The sequence below is a fragment of the Propithecus coquereli genome, unplaced genomic scaffold (assembly GCF_000956105.1).
Source record: "Propithecus coquereli isolate 6110/MARCELLA unplaced genomic scaffold, Pcoq_1.0 Scaffold101, whole genome shotgun sequence".
NCBI classification, from domain to species: Eukaryota; Metazoa; Chordata; class Mammalia; order Primates; family Indriidae; genus Propithecus; species Propithecus coquereli.
The window spans coordinates 5,194,568-5,215,759 of NW_012133970.1; the positions used below are offsets into that span (position 1 = coordinate 5,194,568).

At 40.6% G+C, this 21,192-nt stretch overlaps 1 protein-coding gene across 1 annotated transcript in view; it reads right to left on the reverse strand.

Annotated features, from left to right (window-relative positions):
- Positions 1–20,861, reverse strand: part of HEPH (hephaestin) — a 65,276-nt gene extending 44,415 nt beyond the window's left edge. Inside the window, exons 1-11 of the mRNA XM_012643079.1 lie at positions 20,672–20,861; positions 19,697–19,941; positions 18,468–18,680; positions 17,563–17,745; positions 16,164–16,418; positions 13,871–14,039; positions 12,527–12,663; positions 10,779–10,910; positions 7,375–7,586; positions 6,273–6,423; positions 3,731–3,943 (exon numbers count right to left, since the gene is read on the reverse strand). Of these exons, the coding sequence (XP_012498533.1) occupies positions 3,731–3,943; positions 6,273–6,423; positions 7,375–7,586; positions 10,779–10,910; positions 12,527–12,663; positions 13,871–14,039; positions 16,164–16,418; positions 17,563–17,745; positions 18,468–18,680; positions 19,697–19,941; positions 20,672–20,847 (2,086 nt within the window). The 5' untranslated portion in view covers positions 20,848–20,861. The remainder of the gene's footprint in view (positions 1–3,730; positions 3,944–6,272; positions 6,424–7,374; positions 7,587–10,778; positions 10,911–12,526; positions 12,664–13,870; positions 14,040–16,163; positions 16,419–17,562; positions 17,746–18,467; positions 18,681–19,696; positions 19,942–20,671) is intronic.
- Between the last annotated feature and the right edge of the window lie 331 nt (positions 20,862–21,192).

Here is a 21,192-nt window from a genome sequence, read left to right on the forward strand (position 1 = left end):
TCTGCTATGCCTTGCTGGTTCTGATTCCTTTTGACTCAAGGCCATTATCCATACTATCCTGTAGTAAACTTATAAAAATGAAAAACACATCCTGTCACTCATCATCTTAACAAAAGAAACAAAATCTTTTCTGGCTTCTTATGACCTAGAAGATAAAGTCCTGACTCCTTAGCGAGGCCTTTCCTCTTTTCCTAACTTGGTCATTAGTCATTTCCTATGTCCCTTAAACACTACATATTGGTGTTCCTTAACAGGGGCACAATTAGCAATTTAAGTGGGATTATCCTTCGTTACATAGGACTGTCCTACATATTGCAGAAAAGTTTTAGCATCTTTGATTCCCACCCTCTAAATGTCATTATCATCTTCTCCACACCCCCAGTCATTGTGACAACGAAAGTTCACAGACCTATCTTCCTTTCACATTGACCGTGGCTGCCTCATTGATCCTTACATTCCCCAGTACCTAAACCAACAAGTGGAAGAGAACAGGTATCTACTATGTTTTGTGAAAATGTAACAGAAAAAGAAAGTTTAAAAAATGAGGAAGAGGCTGCGCATGGTGGCTCGGGCCTGTAATCCTAGCACTCTGGAAGGCCGAGGCGGGAGGATCGCTAGAGGTCAGGAGTTCGAGACCAGCCTGAGCAAGAGTGAGACCCCCGTCTCTACTAAAAATAGGAAGAAATTACTTGGACAGCTAAAAATATATACAAAAAATTAGCCGGGCATGATGGCACATGCCTGTAGTCCCAGCTACTCGGGAGGCTGAGGCAGAAGGATCACTTGAGCCCAGGAGTTTGAGGTTGCTGTGAGCTAGGATGTCGCCACGGCACTCTAGCCCGGGCAACACAGCAAGACTCTGTCTCAAAAAAAAATGAGGAAGAAAAAAGAAGAAAAACAGAGGAATACAAGGAGAGAGGAAATAAAAAGTACAGAAATAAGGAAAAAGAAAAAGAAGAAAATAAAATGAGAGAAAGCTAAAGGCAAAAGAAAGATTAAAAAGAAAATGGATAAAAGAAGATAAAGAAAAGAAACAGAAAGAAAGGAAGGAGGGGGATGGAGAGAAGGAAAGCAAAAAGGAGGGAAAGACAATCAGAAAGGAAAGAAAATAAGGAAAGGAGTAAAGAGAGAAGGCAAGAAAAAGAAATAATTTAAAATAAGGAATGGAAGATAAGAGAGAGAAAAAGAACTGAAGGAGGAAATGACAAGAAAGGAAAGATAAAGAGAAATATGGGAGACAAATGGATGGAAGAAAAAGAATGAAGGAAGGAAGGAAAGAAGAGGAGAAGAAAGATGAGCGGTATAAAAAGGGAAAGAAAAAAGGAAAAAAGAATGAAAGAGGAAGGGGAAAAATAAAAGAAGAGAGGAAAAAGGAGTGGGAGGAAAAAGAGAAGGACAGAAAGGGGGGAAAAGAGGACAATAATAAAGAGCTCCAAGAACAAAAGAGAGGAAAGAAACCCTAATGAGGGGCCAGGGAAGTAATACATACTGTCTTTGCTGCTGAGAAATCTAACATGAATTAGGCGGAAAATAACATGTTACAAGGTTTAGCCTTTTTATCTACCACTTTCCCTGGCTAGTAAAGATCTAGTACCAGTAGTTCTATTGGAAGAGCTGAGGCATATTATGCAGGTGACATTTTAAAATATGTCATTTCTGTTAAATATAATACAGGACTACTAAAATTTAGAGCAAATAAAAAAAGAGGTGAGGATTAAAACATTACCAAGAGACCTACACAACTCAAACTCTTAATATTTTGCTGATTTTTTTCTGGGCATTTTTTTCTATTTTTTTAAAACATGATTATAAGTATCCAACACCTAGCACATTGAATCTCCATGGTGATGTTTTCAAACCATCTGCAGAGCTACTCAAGCACATATGTATATTTACTATTGCCCATCACTATCTCTCTCTCCAGAATCCCAAAGCCGGATTCTGGTCCTAACTCTTCCCTTAACTAAGGTACCTTTGCTCTGTCTTTGGAGAGGTAGTCACGTTGGTTTCTCTCAATCTTAATCAGAGAGCAAGTCTCCAGGGACAGAATGGAGAGTTCAGATTCAAGAGATCATCTAGGAATAAGAATCAATAGAATTTGATAGAGAAGGGGCAAAAGGGAGAAGTGAAAAAAATAGAGCCAACATTTCTAACTGACCTAATCATTTTCTCTCTCCTGATCTCTGTCCCGTCCCTCCATTAGTAAAACAAGTGAATTGAGATTATCTCAAAGGAACTCTACCAGTTTCAATGTTCTATGACTCAGATTTCTTCAGAAAAAGGAAATAATTTTAAAGGTCTGAAAATGCAAAGGTAATGAAGGGTTTGTGCTTTTGCTAGTAAGAAAACTCGGAAATCTTGACCAACGGTAACCTTTGAAGCCTTTACTTTTATAAACCTATTCTCCTCCTCTCCCTTCAGACTACACATCAGAATGTTTTTAAGTCATCCACTGCCACCCTCCTTGAGCCTTAGTATGGCACAAAAATAATTTCATTCATCTAAAGTAACAGTGAGCCCTGGGGAGGCATATAGACCTGGCTGGGGAGTCTGGCTGGTTTTGCAGGAAGGAGATTAAATCTGGGATTTTGCTTTGGGGCTAAGGCTACAGAGTAAGGTCTTTCTTATTGAGAAGTTCCCGACATCACACAGCAAGAACTTGTTCCTCTTGTTTCTTTCAGCTCCATTAACTGATGTTTTTAATTTGCTAACAACAACTCTCCCTGACCAAGAAAGTATCCTGGGTAGATGGGCAGAAATGAGGACCTGAAGACATCTAGGGAGACCCCAGTTTTATGTCCACTGATTTTCAAACTCAGGGACAGGCTGAAATAATTAAATTATCAAAAATATTTGTTTTAAGGAATTTTTTTTCCCAAATATGAATGGAATTTAGGAACTAAGATAATAGTTTAGTAGAAACTGCATCGAACTGACAGATTTTTCTTACAAACACTATTGCCACCTACTGGCTGGAAAAAGAATACACCTTAGGGACCGAAGAAAAAATAACACATTATGAAATGCCAGAAATAGATGGCATCTGAACAAGTATTCTAGTCAAATATCCCGCAGGGGTAGGGAACCTGCAGCCCTCTAATTTCAAGATTCTTCTTTTTTAAGCACCAAAGGAAGCAATAAAAGCTTCATCTTTCTCTGCTACGCCCGTTTTAATAAAAGAATTTGTTCTACAAAATTTGGGTTTGGTCAAAAGGCTGCACTTAAAGACCTAGAAGGCCACATTTCGCATTAAGGCTGCAGGTTCCCCACCCCACTAGACCAATGTTACAGAGCTCCTGTGTTCTGATTCCTGGACTGCAACTGTTACGGCAACACACACATGCACATACATCGGAAGAGATTTTTGCAGAAATCTTTGCAGAATATCAGAGTTGACAGTGCTCATAAGTATATACCATCAACCTCCCTCCCAATATAAAATAATATAAAATCTGCTGAGCAGCAGCATCCCTACTCTTGTTGTTCTAAAAAAGAGCTTCCTCAGTCTTCTACTCACTCTATTCTGCTTTCAGCTGAGGAGAAAATCCAAATAAACAGAACATGGAGAGCACACTGAAGAGGGAAAACACAAAAGTGTTTTGAAAACTTCCCCAACACTCAACATGTCTGTTCTTTTCTCTTTACCAGCCCTCCCTCTTCCCCCCCCCCAATCCCCAGGCCCATACCCAAGGAAGCCTCTGAGCCTAGGCCCAGCTACTAAGGTACTTACCAAGGTTATCAGGCTGCATGATGGCCATGACAAAGGTGTGAGGAAAGAGCATGGCTGCACCCTTCCTCATGCCCTGAAGCTGTACGGTATTGCCCTCGAACATGACCCCATGCACATCAGTCTCTGTACCTAGGCTGAGCAGGTGCCAGGCCACCATGTCACCCTTGCACATGTCCAGCCTGGGCAGGTTAGAGAACAGAAACCCATTAATGGCTGTAAAACAAAAACACAAGACAAGATGGGGAGATGAGACCAGACTACTCAGGCACCAGCCAGCAGCATGGCATCAGCACTGTTCTATGATTGTACACAACTTGAACCTGTTGAGTCATCCTCAACTCCACTGCCTTCTTCTCCAAGCCACTTTAGTTCTACTTGTGAAGATCTGTGTGTCTTTAGGATGAGGGCTCAACTGGCCTTTCTGGCCTCACCTCCTCCCCCTCCCTCCTCTACCATGCTCCATATCCTGACAACACTGAACTACTCTCCACTACCATAACTCCTCCCTACCCACCAATCCCCACACACATACGCACACATACCAATCTCTCATATCCCCACTCTCTTAAAACTCTTCTCCCTTAGTTTCTGTGGCACTGCACTTTCTGGTTCTCTTATAACCTCTCTGATTGTTCCTTCATCTTGTCCGCATTTTCCACTCATCCATAAAATGTTGGGGTTCCCTAAATTTCCATCCTCAGCTCTCAATCTGTCTCCTCCTCTTCATCTTCACTGATACTGCCCTGGTTCTTGCCTGAACTACAATAGCCTCCTCCTTGGTACCCCTACCTGCAGTTTGTCCTCCCACCCACTCTCTCATACACACCATTATCCTATGAGCTCTGTCTCTGCATCCCCAAGGCTTTAAACATAATATATGCTTAGGAAACATCCATTGACTTTTCATATACTGTTTGCTCTTCCTGTAATAAACTTCCCTTCTAGTCTTTCTCTATGGAAACCTACTACTCATCCATCATGTCCCAGCTCAAATATTACCTCTTCTGTGAAGCAGAGTTATTGTATTCTCTTTGATTTCCATGCACTTTTGCCCTAGAAATTCTACAATATCACTGACCACAGAGTCTAATGATTTACTTAGAAATCTTATTTCCTGCACTAGATTGACCTAGCAGGAAGCATATAATTTTTTTCTGTATCTATATGAGTGCCTGAACACCTGACACATTACCTGATATCAATTAGATGCTCAGTAAATTGAAACTGAAGTGAGCCTGGTTCACAAGACTGTCTTACTTTTTTCCAAATAATGGAACTAACTAGTGATGGGAATGAAGAGATGGAGCCAAAATACAACACACTCATTTTCCTCCTCCCACCTTCCATACTCTCCCCTCCCTTCTCCCAAATACAGGGAGACCTGCTTGATGCTGATCTCTTTTCAATGCCCTCACATCCACTGGAATCAACTTTAATGAGTCACCCAGTTTGATAAGCCCCTGGAATGCTGATGGGAACGATGCTAAGCCCTGAATCTGCTTTCCTTGTCTACAATGTTATGGTTGCAAAACTATTCAGTCTTCAAGCCCTAGCTCAAGCACTCCCTTCTTCCAAGAATCTTTTAATTTGATCACTCCTCATCAATTTTCTCCTCTTCTGAACTCTCATGTTCCTTAAAAGCTGCTCCACACAATTCGGTACTTAATTTTAGTCTATCTTGGATTATTCTATAATTATTTTCATGGGTGCTATTAGTCTCATCTCATTGCAAATTGCTGGGACTCCCTGTAAATGGGGATCATGTCTTCCCCTTCATTCACTTATCACCCATCCACCAATTCATCTGGTAGTTCACTAATTCAATAAACACTATGTATTAGACAGTGTAGAGGATACAGAGATAAGCAATATACAATACTCATCTTTAAAGAGACTACACTGTAGCAGAATATAACAAATAACTATAGTATTGAGAAGTATATGGATCTTTCTATTAAAATGGTCTGATCAAAATGCAATGGTATTTCAGAAGAGGGTGTCATCACCCTGGGTATGGATGATAAAGAAATGGTCACATGAAGGAGGTAGCTTCTGAGTAGGAGGATCTTAGAGAATGGGCAGAATTTCCACAGCCTGAAGACAAAGATGTAAGGAGTGACATTTCAAGTGAAGGGCATAGCATTGCAAAAGCATGAAATCAGCAAAGTATAAGGTATGTTCATGAGAGAAAAACAGCCCCACTTGGCTGGAGTTTGAGGTTGGGGATCAAGGGTGGTAGGAGCAAGGGGAGAGGGAAATAAGTCTGGAAAAGTATCACCCAGCTTATTCTTCACACTCTTTAGTAAATCTAGTTATACACAGTTCTCCTCTCAAAGTACTTTCTTCCAGTGCCCCCTGTAGTGTGTAATACAGGACACAGCAAAAGAAGGTACTAAGCATAAGATCTATTGTCTTAGGTTGAATCCCTCAATCTAGCTTGTATCTTGCACAGAGCTGACCAATGAAATCAGTGTTTTCAGGATTGGTCATGATTATGGTTAGGGTTAGATTTTACTTGGGACCTCTCAGTTGTAGCCCATACCATGCATCCGATTGGAGTCTTGGAAGCCCTTGACATCCTCTGAAAGCAGTCGGAAATCCAACATAGCGGCCGCTTGATTGGCATTGCTGTACCAGCTTTTGTTCTCATCCAACACAGTGAAGAGGAGAAAAAATTCTTTATCCACCCCTTTCTGCAGGCCCAATGGAAGAAAGTAGGAGGAGGAATAACAATGGTTTCAACAGTTGCAGACTGTGTAGCTGTAGATCCAAGGATCCCTGGTTCTTTCCCATTTCCTTTTCCAGACTCAGAGCCAATCCCATACCTCCTGCCCAAAGTTTCCATTGTCGCTAGGCAGTTTTTCCTCAGGTAACCACAAATTACAGATGGAAGAAAGAGTTCAGAATAAAATGACAAGACTGGAGAGGAAGAATTTATGAAAGGGGGTATGGAAAAATCACAGAATGAGGACTGTAAGAAGTACAGAATTTGATAGGAGAGAGCCTAGAATCACTCAGGGAGAAGAGTAGAGGAAGATGGCCAGGAGAATAGGGGAGGGCTCTACAGGGAAATTAGAAAATAAAAGTAATAATACTAATAATTATTATTATTATAGCTAACATTTAATGAGTGCTTACTATGTGCCAAACACTGTGCTAAGCACTTTATATAGATTATTTAAATTAATCCTCACAGAAACCCAAGTTACCTTCTTATATCACAAATCCTTTTTTCACAGATGAGAAAACCAAGACAAAAAGAGGTTAAGTAGCCTTGCCCAAGGTTACACAGCTAGAATCGGTGGACCGAGTACAAAAGTAGACAAGCAAATACAAGGGTTAGGGGCCACTGAGGTGAGAAGAAAAGAAAAAAAAAGAAAACAAAACAAATAAGAGAAAGAAATAAAGAAAGGGGAGAGAGGGAAGGAAGGAAAGAAGGAAGGAAGATGATGATGGGAGGATATGAAATAGAAAGAAATAGAGGTTAAGAAAGATGTGTATGGCCACCAACTATTAATTTCTGATGCAACAGCTTGATTATTTTTTCTTCTATTCCCTCACCCAGTTCCATGCTCAACTCCTACCCAGCAACACAGCTTCATCCTCCTCCCAGTAGGCTTCCCAGCTAGACACCCTGGCGCTACCTGCTTGCCATCTGCACCCAAAGCACCAGCCTTGCACACCAGCAGAGGGCCCACCAGGCCAGAATTTGTATCTCTTATGGGATCCGTGGCAGAAAAGTACATCCAGGTGAGACAAGCAGGATCCTGAGCAGTGGGACCAGCATGAGGGGGGACTGTCCAGCGGTATGTTACTTTCTCAAAGGGCTTGGCCACCAAGCCAGGGTGGGATGATCCTGCAGGGAAAACATGAAACTCATTACTTACATTAACTAGAGTGAGGACTATCAGCTCCAAACAGTGGGATAAACTACAAAGGCATTTTGGAGCACCAGCAGCAACATGGAATGTTGAATGTTGTAGAGAACACTGGTCTAGGACACAAGAGACCAGAGTTTGGTTTCTGGCTCTTCCATTGCTTGCTATATAAACTATGGCAATTTAAACTTCCCTGTTTCAATTTTCCAAAATCATAGGATCACAGAACTAAAAGGAATGTTAAGATTTATTTGGAATACCCTTCACTTAAAATACATAACGAGTGCGATATGCACCATCTGGGGGATGGACACGCTTGAAGGTCTGACTTGGGGGAGGAGGGGGCAAGGGCAACATACGTAAGCTAAACATCTATACCCCCATAATATGCTGAAATTAAAAAAAATATATTGATCTGCTCTTATTTCCCTACGTCTGCTTAAAACTCTCCAGTGATGGTAGATTTGCTACTTGCCATTATAATCTACTTCATCTTTCAGCAGCTCTGATTGTTGAGTACTTTTTCCTTTCTATATGTATGAATGCATATATGGGTGCATATAGGTTAAATATGTATGTGTGTATATATATGAAGAAACACTAAGGCTATAATTTCTAAAATGGATGCAGGACATGGTCAAGCAATGCACAGAAATATATATTTTTTTAATTTTCAAGCCATAAGTAAACAAAGAAATACAAATAAAAATATCTAGATAACTTTTATCTATTAAATTAGCCAAGATTTTATAAATTATAATAATCAGTGATGGTGAAGAGTGGTTCAAATGGCATCTACCCCTCTCACTCACCTATAAAAACGGTAAGTACAAATGAGAATAACCCTTCTGGAAATAATGTTGACAAAATTTATCAAAAGCTATTTATTTTAAAAGTTCATGTCCACAAATAAAGATATGCACTAAATATTGAAAAGAATGTTCAACCTAAAGTAATCAAACAAATGCAAATCAAAACCACAGTGAGTTTTATTGATGTTATTCTTTCCCTACAAGACCATCATTTTGACAAGATCAAAAAGACTGCCCCAGTGCTGGTGAGGTTGTGAGAAAAGGGGTCCTTGATGATTCAAATCCAAATTGATAACAGTACAAATCTCTCCTGAGAGCAATTTGCATGTAGGTACCAAAAATTTTAATGTGTGTACCCTCTGACACAGCAATTCCTTCTTTTTTTTTAATAGAGATAGGGTCTTGCACCATTGCCTAGGCTGGAGTACAGTGGCGCAATCACAACTCACTGCAACCTCAATTTCCTGGGCTCAGGTGATTCTCCTGCCTCAGCCTCCTGAGTAGCTGGGACTACAGGCATGTGCCACCATGCCCGGCTAATTGTTTCTATATATTTTATAGAGATACAGGTCTCACTCTGTTGCCCAGGCTGGTCTCAGACTCCTGGCCTCAAGTGACCCTCCCGCCTCAGCCTCCCAAGGTTCTAGGATTACAGGTTTGAGCCACTGTGCCCAGCCAATTCCATATCTTAAAAATATACTCTGAAGAAATAATCATAAAAGTGTGCAAAGAAGCATATACAAGGATATATTTTGTAATATAGCTTAAAACAAGTTGGGGTATAATTTGGGATGGTTTTAACCTGTCTTTTCTATTCATTAACTATTACTAACTCCTTAAAGTTTCAAACATACAGAAAACTTTAAAGAATAGTACAATGATCATCCTACCATCCAGAGTCTATTGTTAACATTTTTCCGCCTTTAATTTATCTACATCTGTGTATGTATATCTACACACACACCCATTTTTGTTTGTTTGCTTTTGCTGAATCATTTGGAAGTAAAATACAAACATCATGACATTTTACTGCCAAATACATCAGCAAGCATCTCCTATGTTACTCTAAATATCATCTTAACTAAGAAAATTCCCCATCATCATCTAATATCCAGTCTACGTAAAACATTTTCCAATCATCTTCAAAATGTCTCATAAAGCTATTTTTATCACCAGAATCAGTTAAGGTTTGTAGGTTGCATTTGGTTGTTATGTCTCTAATCCCCTCCACCCAGATTTCTTGAAGAAACTAGACCAGTTGCCTTGTAGAATGTTCTTTTATTTTGGATTTGTCTGTAGCTTTGCCCTTTATGCTTTCGGTACTTTTTTATATTTTTGGCTTAGAATTAAAATGTGTTAATAGTCTCAGAGAAAACAAGAAACAAATTACTCAATAATTCCACTTCTAGGATTCTTTCCTGGGATAATAATCTGAAATGTGAACTAGGATGTATACATTCATTCATTGCAACCTGCTTTACAATATTCAAAAATACTGAAAAGGCCGGGCACGGTGGCTCATGCCTGTAATCCTAGCACTCTGGGAGGCCGAGGCGGGCGGATTTCTTGAGCTCAGGAGTTCAAGACCAGCCTGAGCAAGAGCAAGACCCCATCTCTACTAAAAATAGAAAGAAATTAATCGGACAACTAAAACTATATAGAAAAAATTAGCCAGGCATGGTGGCACATGCCTGTAGTCCCAGCTACTCGGGAGGCTGAGGCAGGAGGATCGCTTGAGCCCAGGAGTCTGAGGTTGCTGTGAGCTAGGCTGACGCCATGGCACTCTAGCCCCGGCAAAAGAATGAGACTCTGTCTCAAAAAAAAAAAAAAAATACCGAAAATACTCACATGTCCAAAAAATAGAGGATAAGGTAAATAAACTATGGCAAATCCATGTGATAGAGTATTATACAGTCATTATGTTTATAAAATTATAATGGCACGGGAAAACAAACACAATAGAATGGTGAGAATAGTAGGATGCAAAACTGTACAAACCATATGATCTCATATCTATTTATACTTTATAAGCACAGAAAAACATTAATAGGTATATCAAAATGTACATGGCAATTTATCTGTGAATGATGTTTGTTTATTTTGTAATTTTCTGTATTTCAAAATTCCATAACATATACATTTTATAATTAGAATATATTTAAATATATTTAAAAGAAGTTTTCTCTTATTATTGAGCCCAGCTCTGCTTTGCTATTATTTCACTCATTCATTCAATAATGTCCACATTTGGCAACTAATTCTACCTCCTTCTCCCTCCCCATCCCTCATTTATTTGTCCTTTAGAGACACCTGCTACCACCCTAGAACCCACATTTGTTAGGAACCCTGCTGGCTCACCATCATTGTACACAGTGCCCTCATAATCTTTCTTATAAAAGACCCCATGAGGCTGCATGCTGAATGGCTGGGAGGCACGGTTGTAGAAGACCACCTGGATAGTGTCACCCACCTCCGCCCGGATCACTGGCCCTGGAAAAAGGGAAGGAGAGTCAATGAGAATGAAGATAGAGATGAACAGGGACAAAGGAAATAGAAGAGGGAGGGAGAAAAAAAGAAAGTGAAAAAGAAAACTTTTCTTTACAATAATAAGAATAATCCCTTCCAAATATATTTCAACTTATAAAAAGGACCATAAAATCCATTATCTCATTTTGACTGTCAAATATCATTCTAAGGCATATAGGAAAGGGGTTATTATTTCCAGTTTATAGATGAGGAAACTTCAGCTCAAAGAGCTAGAATTTATCTACCCAAATTTAAACGGCTTATTAGCTGCAGAACCAGGACCTGAGGCCACAACTTTCTCTCACTCTATTCACTGTCAGGTCCAATCCCATTTCCCCTAACTTTATTGTCCCAGCTCCCATAGATGCATCTCCTACTGGGACCCATCTAAGATCTGAGCTCATCTCAATCTGAAACCAATTCTGAGCAAAGAAAAGTATTATATCCTCTACCCAGGCCCTAGACTAGGCAATCTAGCCACAAACAACAACACCTGGACATTTCTATGCTTCACTACCCACCACTTCTAACCTAGCTTGAGATACCTTTGATGCCAACCAAAAATACCAAGACTGAGCATTTATGCTTGTTCTAATCCTAGGTCAGAGTTTCTAGCTTGGTTTCCTACTCAATTTCCATATCTAATGCTCACCTCTGCTCAAAGACTAGAGACCCATATGGAACCTCGGCCAATAGTAACTCCTTCATAATCACTATAATCCCTCTTTCCTAAGGTGGTTTTCTCCTCCTAATATCTTTCAAACCAGCTGATGTAGGGCCTATTGTCCATTTTCAGATCTAGAATCAACTGGCATATACCTATCCCTAGAATATGGTCCACTGTATTACTTTCATTTCCAAATCATTTTTCCCATCTCATCTATTTTATTTCCTGATTCCACCATGTTACTAAAACACATATAACCTTTTTATACTCTTTCTTTTTTCCTTTCTTGGTGCTTTTATTAAGGAATTTATTTTTTTTTTATTTCAGCATATTATGGGGGTACAGATATTTAGGTTACGTATGTTGCCCTTACCCCCCCCCACAAGTTCGAGCTTCAAGTGTGTCCTGTGCTTTAGACCTTCTGGATACTGTCTCCAAGGTCAAAACTTTAAGTCTGGCTCTGCTTCCCTCACCATAGCAACCATGTCTGTATGTCATGCCAATCTGCTTCTGGATCCAGAGTGTCAAGAACTTGGGCAGTCTTGCTTCCTTATATAATCCTTCAAGAATACTCCTAGAGAAGCAATTTTAGAAGTATGAACTATACAACAATGGTACTGGAAAATGTTCACCAAAAAAAAAGGTTCAATGGAGATTCATGATGAATAAAAATAAATACAAGCCTCTCAGAAGTCCTACAGCAAAAAACACTATTTGACTATTTTTAATCTAATGTTTTTCAAGCACATTCAGACTCATAACTTTTTTTTTCACAAAACACTTATCTCTTGGGACTCACTTTGAAGATGCTGTTCTACAGTGTGCCCCTAAGCCATGTCTAGGTTCCAATTTCTAAGTCCTCCTCACTCTTCTGGCTCTAGTCAATGAATTTTGTAAGTTAAAGTTTCCTCACCGAGGATTCCAAGATGCTTATCTTCTTCCAGATGCATCTTCTCTTGGAATGTCTCATCTTGGAAGGCTTCATATCGGACTTTCCAGTAAGTGCCTCCAATTCGGCTGGAACTCTTCTGGAAGAACTTATCTGAGTTGCTGGCGTATAAGGAGGTAAATGTCATATGATTTTATTGGTTACCAAATAGATTCCCATATCACCCTTAGTCTCATCAAGTTATGGATCTTTATGGTCAGGAAGGACCTCAGAGATCACCCTGGTTAACTCTCGTCAGTGAAGATATATTCTTTGGTGACACTACTAGTAAGTGATATACAGCTTCTGCTTGAGCCTTTCCAAAGGCAGGGAACTCGTTTTCAGAGGAGACAATTGCTATTACTGTTGGATAGCTTTAATTATTGGAGTTCTTCTTTATGGTATGCTGTAATATTCTTGCTTGAAATTTCCAGACACTGGGACCAGTTCTGCCCTCCAGAATTATACAGTGTACATCTGTCCTTAACCATCCTTAAGTATTAATGATCCTAATGAAAGCCTACTAAGTTAACGAGCCTAGTTGGAGATTCTAGAAGCTATGCTGGGACTCAAGAGCCAACTTTCCTGAGTTTTCTGTAGAATCATTCCATTATTTCCTGCTGCAAGGATAAACATTATGAGTGCCCTAGTATCTTCCCCTTTCCTAGTCATTTATTAATGGCCTCTTCTGTGAAAGACCTGGCATCACTGATTGCCCAGTGAGTTAGTATAACTTAAGATATAGCAAATGAGCAGGGCACAAACCTCCTGCTCCATCCTGTCCACATCTGGGTAATGGATGAGGCAGGAGAACTTGCAGAAATTCCTTCTAAAGGATGAGCACGGAATAGCCACAGGGCAGGTTGCTTCTATTCTTCCTACATTTCTCAGAGTGGTTTTTAATACCCCTGCTCAGATGCTTCCTTCAGACTGTGGAAAAGAAAGGAAGGAGCAAGGAGGTAAATGGGTAAAATGAAGAAAAGCTGGAGAAAAGCCAGTTCAACTGTTGGAAGAACTGGTCCCACCTGGGATTTCCTTTCTGAACACGGCCAGTAATTATAGCAGGACCAACCAACCTCAAACTCTGCTTAGACACTCTGCTGGGGATATGACAAACCCTACAAAAAGCTTTGCTACTATAGCTTTGCTATAGCTCCCCAAGAGCAAGCCCTCTAAGGGGCCACATGAACTTGGCTAACAGTTGTGTCATGTAACCCTAGCCAGACAATGATTCAGACCCCCAAGTGAAGTGAGAGATTTCTGGGAGGGAGGTAATAGGTGTTTGGGACTGGGCTCGGGAATAGGGATAGGGAGTCCACTGCCTCTTACCTGCCCGGCTCTCTCAAACTCTTCCCAGTACTCCCATCATGCCCCATCGGGCCATAGTCCCATTGAATCTCATGGGCCTCAATGAAGTACTGCCGAATTTTGCCTGTGAGCAGGTCCACAGGAGGGGCCGTGGAGCAAGACGTGACTTTGTAGAGTGCCTGCATGCCATCTGAAGGAAGAAAATAATGGCTGGCCCCATTCTATCCAATAGAATTTCTACCCAGAGGACTCATCTTCCTTCTTCTTCTAGTGTTTCCTCCTCCCACTCTCCACTAGTCCCTTTATCCCTGCCCCGAAATTGGCCACTTTCTCTTACTCCTAAAGAGCCTGACTGAGAAAGAGAGGGAATTCAAGTGGGAATTCAAGTACCTTCACCTGTTCATCACTGACTGGTTTACCATATCCTAATTCCTGCCATTGCAAAAGGCTCACACTGTAGCAATACCACATAGAATGAAGACAGGAGACCTGACTTCAAGCCCAAGCTTTACCACTACCTGTAGGACCTTAGGCAAGTCACTTCCTCAGGCTGAGCTTCTTTCTTTTGTAAATGGGGAGAATAGGAAAATCTACTTCATGGGGCTGGTTGGAGTATCAAATTAAAGAGGAGTAAATTATTTAGAACCTGGGAAGCTCCCAAAAAAATGGAAAATCTTCTATCAATGAAGTTTCAGACTTCTGACTGTCAGGAAAATGTAGATTCTAAGTAATGTCTTCAAATATGGAAGATACTGCATTGAGGCAAAATGACAATAGATAACAGTGTTTTATATTTGTTTTGCAACTTACAGAGGCCATTCAGCTACATTATCTCATTAGAGTCCCACAACACCACAAGGAGATTCAAAATTTATAAATTAGAAATCTGAGGTATGAAGGAGGAGGAAGGAACATGTGTTATATTATATGCCAGACCCTGTTTTGGGTGCTTTACATATGTTATTTCTATCAATCTTCACAACCATTGTATGAAATAGACTTCTAATGTCCTCTTTTGTAGATGAAGAAAACTAAGGATCAGAGAGGTTAAGTTGCCCAAGATCACAAAAGTAGTCAGCAGTGAATTTGAGACTTAAGTTCCCATCTTTAAACTACAGATAAATGCTCATTTTCTTCTCTTATATCTACTATCTTGGTCACATCATCCCCCTAGTCTCTAAGATTCAAAATCACATTATCTCTTTAAATCCTCATTACAATTTTATGAGGTAGACATTATTATTGCTCTCATCAGATGAGGAAACAGAGACTCAGAGAAAAATGACATGACTTACCAAAGGTGACTAAGCAAGTGGTGGAACTAGGATTTGAATCCAGGCTTGTCTGGCTCTAAGGTCCATGCTTGTTCCACTATCATGCTACATCCCTGACCCTAATCCATATTCATACTTGCTTATCCAGGAAGCTTGGTGACTGAGGACAGACCATGGATGATGGAGCATAAGTAACTGTTCCCTATTAGGTCAAACCTAACACACAAGAGTCATTGTCCCTCCAGTCTATAACTCCTCACCCATTGAAATCTACTTACACATACATACCACTTTTCTTACACCCTCCTACATACATCAAATAATTCTACAAAGTGAGAGCTAAAGAGGATTTTAAAGACTATCTAGACCAACTCCCTATTTTATAGATATGGCAAATGAGGCCTAGAAATGGGAAGGGACTTGCCTGAAGTCATTATAGTGAGTTTTTCACAAAGCTAAGACCACAACTCAAACCATCCAGTCACTTATCTAGTGCTCTTTCCATTGCCTCACATGTTCCTTCTCCCCTCTGCTGCTCCTCAATGCATTGCTCTGCAATGCCATTACTTTAACCTTTTTTCCCTCTGGAAAAAAAACCTTCTACTCCTACTGCTGTTGAGTTCCAACTAGAGTGTCACTACTTACCCACAATACTTGATGATCTCCTGTGGAAACCATACTCTCCTGTAACTAATCTCTCCTTCACTCCTTGTTCACTAAGTTGGAAATACCTCCGGGTCTTAATTCCTTAGAATTCTGAGCAAAAAAAATGCAGCTTAAAAGTCTACCTATTCATCTCTAGGCCATCTTATGTTTGAAATGGGAAGATTAAACCCAGAGAGACATACCTAATGTTTCCAGAAAGTTGACGGCAGAACCAGGAAAGAACCCCAACTTCTAGTCTAGTGTTTCATCCTTTATACCAAGATACCTCACCTGGAAAACCTATATTATGGCTCTAGGCCAGAAGCCCAGGCTCCTGGTGACCATTATGGACACCTCTCTCCTATACTCCAAATATCAGAAATGTTGGACCTCACCTTGAAAGTGACTATTCACTTGACAGCTAATTAACCAGGTGCCCAGCTCCTGGGGTACCATCTCAGCAGTCACAAAGGTGGCTGGAAAGATGTGAGCCACATCAGTGCGGTGTCCACGGGTGGTCAGTATCTGTCCATGGAAAAAAGCTGTGTGGACATCCACTTCATTGCCCATGCCAAACAAGTGCCAGGCCACACGCTTCTGTGCACACATGTTCAGCTCTGGTAAATTCCCAAAGACAAAGCCATTGATTGCTGCAAAAGAAAATATCAGATTTAGGAAAGTGTATCCCAAAAAGAGAAGCCTTACCATTGGACAATAATAACAGGTAACATTTAGATGAGGCTTTAAGGAGCATACTGTGCTGACCCATACGCATTATCTCATTTAAATCTCACAAACAGCCCTGGGAAATAGGCAGATATCATTAGTCTCATTCAAAAAAAAAAAAAAACAATAAGAAAACTAATGCTCAGAGAGGTGAAGTTACTTCTCTCCCAAGTCCACAGAACTATTAAGCAGTTAAAGCCAATATTCCAAACCAATAATCTGAGGAAGCTCTCTAAGGAATGAGGTTACTTTGTAGGCTATTCTTTCCTTTTAGGCAGGTTTCTTCTGAAATTTACACAGGACAATTGTCAAATTAGCTGACTAATTAATGTAGCTATTATAATCAATTGGTATAAAAAGGGGAAATTTGAGCTGTCCAAGCCATGCTTTATATCTTACCTCTGTTCACCTCCCCTTGGGACAGTATGGCTTTGATCCCACCCCTGTCACCAAAGGTAAGTAAATCACATCCTTAATTAAACAAAATAAAAATCAACTTGTTTCTATTCCCAAAATCAGTTCTCCACTAATGCCTCAGGGCCTCCACTCATGCCTTTATTTTGCTTTTAATTTAATTAATATGGTCAATTCCATAATGGATATAAGCCCAGAGTAGGCCGGGGGATATAAACGAGGTACATTGAAAGCAATCATTTTTCTTCAAGAAGTGGATAATTCTTCCAACTTACCTCCTTTTTAAAACAAAGCAATGTTAATTAATTATATCAGCGGACAACCCTCACCAAAGTGATTAAGCATATAATGTATAACTCTGGAGTCATCAGCTGTGCTACTCCATATTATGAGATAGGATAGCCTAATGAAAATAGCACAACCTACATGGTTAGGGAGATCAAGGTTGGAATTTTAGCTATGCCATTTATCTGCTATTGTGTTAGGAGCCTCAGTGTCCTCACAGGTAAAACAGGGAAAAGCCATGTACTACGCCTGGTCCTCATAAGTATTAAAAAGGACCAGGTATGTGAAAGCACCCACCAAATAGTAGGCCCAGTGGAGACCCTCCATCAGTGTTCACTGTCACAATGTGGCCACCTCCTCCCAGCTCACCATGCATCCTGTTGCTCTCCTGAAAAGCCTCATCTTCTTTGTCCACTGAGGCAGGATCTGAGCAGTAAGTGGCAATGTTTTCATCAAGATGCCAGCTAAGGTTCTCATCTACCACACTGAAGAGCAGAAAGAAATCATGGTCCACATCCTGCCGCCGAGGAGGGGAGTTCCCACTGAGGGCTCCTAGGGCAAGTAAGAAAGGTGTTCTTGAGAACCTCCCTTCCTTAGCAACAGTAAGCTTAAAGGGGTACTCATGAGAAAGGAATAGGAAGAGAAGGGGCCTTAGGAATCCGTCAGCAACAGAAAAGCAGATATAGCCTTCTGCTGCTAATTTCTATTTCCAACCCCCCTAGATAAAACCATCAATTCAGTTAAACCTAGGACTTACAGGTGGGACACATAGGATCCAGAATAATTTCCTTCCACCACCACTGCCTATGTATTCAACCCCTGACCACATTCCTGCAACACCCTGGTGTTTCAGGCCACCCTGGTGGCCAGAGTATTCCTTGAACATATCCTATTCCTGACTAAGTCCTCAACCCTCCCCAAACCCTTATGGCCACACTTTCCATCTTATCCATATCTAAACTCATACCACACACCTTACTTCAATGTGGCCTGACTCATCATGACTAATTTGAGATTTAAAGGTGAAATAATAAAAAAATAAGAAAGAAGAAATATTGTTTTGTTTTTTGTCAGGTTGTTTCTAGGAAAAAAGTAATGAAATAGAAAAAAAAGTAGTAGAAAGGGAGTTCAGTAAGGTTTATTCCTGCTAATAAAGAAGGGTGCTGAATTAACACTCCTTAGGGTGCTTCCCTATATGTAGGTAGTTCAACCACATCACTGCTTCCCCAGATATCCCAAACTGCATCTCATAGCTCATTTCTTGGGGCCTGTACCTCTTTTACAGGTGATAAGGGGTCCAATCAGGCCAGTTGCAATGTCTCGTGGAGCATCTACATGAGAATGGTAGATCCAGGTGAGGCACGCTGGGTCAGCATTGGTAGGTGCATGGCCTTCTGGAATGGTCCAGTTGTAGATATGACTGCCCCCCGGGGGAACAGAGTCATCGGCTTTCAGCTGTCCAGAGGAGCCATCTGGGTATAGGGAGCCTATAAAATGAAATTTCACATGCCCAGTCCTAGAATGAGTGAGAGAGAGCATGGCAGATATAGAAGCCAAGAGAGGGGTGACATATGGGACATCTAGGCCCAGTCTTGTAAAACGTAGTGTTCTAAGGTCAAGCACAACATTCCTCACAACCTGAGAACACAAATTCAGGAAATATTTAGCCAAAAACAAACAAACAAACAAAAACCCAGTCTTCACATCAACCATAGGTGGAGATAGGTTGCAGCCACGGGGAAAGTCCTTTGGCCAGGGAAAGTGCTGCTTGGCCTGATCTGGTAGTACCCACGTGCAGAGCTGGTAGCACAGAAGCAAGGGGGAAGACAGAATTCCCACCCTTCAAGCACTCACTTTGGAAAACTAAAAGCAGAAAATCAGAATTGCAGTCTAAAGTCAACTTAACGATTAGTTGGTCTACTTCCCCCATTGTATGAAAGAAAAAACTGAGGAAAAATAACTTGTCCAATGAAGGTCATACGGGGAGTTAGTGGCCAAGCTAGAATCTTCTGAATTCCCTCTCTAATCTCCTCACTCACTGCTGTCAGTATTATAGACCATTGGGCCAGGGATAATGGGAGTTACATATAAATAAGCTGAACTCCCTCTTAGGAAAAAATATGGAACTTTCTGAAGACTGTGACACTAGAATAAACAATCCCTTCCATTCACTGCACTCTCTTTTCTTTTCAAAGCATATTAAAATATCCTATGGAAATGTCATTCAAGTAGCTCCTTGTGATAAAAGGCAGATTGTATCTTCACATTCCTGATAAGGAATCTGAGGCCCAGAGAGAGGCAATGACTTGCCCAAGTCATGCAGTATATGAATAGCAGAAGTAATACCAGGACCCAGCCATGTTTACTCTAAGCAGAGTCTTTGTCACCTCAGATCAATAAGGAAGAAAAGACAATCCTTGTTCCCAGCTCTTCTCTCTCAGATGCAGTAAAGGAAACATGATATTTGTTGGGAATGGGAGAAAGAAGGAGTACAATGGTTTACCTTCAGAGTCTTTTTCATAGAATACACCATGGGGGTGAATGGTATAGGGACGAGTGGCAAAATTCTTCAGGTGGATAAGGATGACATCCCCCACCTCAGCCTGCAACACTGGCCCCAGGAAGCCCAACCAGGCAGGCTGGGCCACTTCATCCTTGTACGAGTCATCCCTGTATTCTTTATAGATGGTCTTCTTGTAGCTTCTCCCTATCCGGTTCTTGTCAGACTTTAGGAAGCTGGAAGCCACTCTGGGTAAGACAAAAAGGGAGAGTCACAATTTTGCTACCATCTTCAAACCTGGAAAAGTTTCTTTTCCAGAGGAGGTTGACCAAAAGTGTCCTTCTTTGTTTAGGACAAAACAAGAAGAAATGGGATTGTACTGATCAAAATATGAAATCTTTAGGTTTAACTGTTAGAAAATGGGAAGCATATGAAATTGCTAATATATGAACCTTTTTAACCTACAAAAAATGAAGGCAATTTCACATGGTTCAATGCAATATATAGTAATGGGAAGACAACCAATTGTGAACTGACTCTTTTTAAGTGGTCAACTCCCCAATGATGTGGCCTGACTTAGCATCATCCTGCTATATATGGGAGGCCTTAGAGTATAATGGTTATGACCACAAGCTCTAGAGCCAGGCCCCTTGGATTAAATGCTGACTCTACCACTTACAAATTTGTGGCATATTGAATAAGTTACTTAACTTCTCTGGGTACAATTTCCCCATCTGTAAAATGGAGATAATCATAGTTCCTAACTCAGACAGTTGTTATTGGTGACTAAAAGAATTAAAATACATAAAGAGCTTAGGACAGAGCCTGGCAAATAGTAAAAGCTCAATAAATGTTGACTATTATTTCAAAATATTATATATGGGGATAATGAAATTATTCCCTCAAGGATAATTTTAATACAAGGATTCTGTGACTCTAACACTAGAGAGTTTAAACCTAACTAGAGATTAAACCTACGTGTCATTGTCCAGAGGCTGGTTTGTGATGACATTCCTTCCCTTAGGAGCATAGTTCCATTGCACATCCCGGATGCCCAGGTAGTAAACTCGAGTGGTACCATCCGTCACTTGGGGCCACAAGGATTGCACGAATAGGAGAGCCCAGAGGAGGTGGCCTGGTTCCATGGCCCACATTACTCCGGGAAACAGGCAAATGAAAGCTGATGGTGTGGAAGAAAGAGAACAAAGGGGTTTTGCATGTGTCTGGAAAACTGAAAAGGCAAGAGGCAGATAAGTAACTGAGAAAGCAAATCCCAATTAGTTCAGTTTCCTTAACTTACCTGATTCCTTTCAGTTCAACAAGTGTTAAATCAGCTCTGTACATCAGACTTTGGAGGGCAAAGTTAAAAAGTCAGCTGTGCTGATAATTGTGTATCTCTTCCTCCATAAGAGCAATCTGGATCAAGTTCCTCCGGAAGTGTAGAAGGAAGAATGTGCTCTGGCCCAAGAATTAGGAAACAGACACCAGAAGCCTGATTG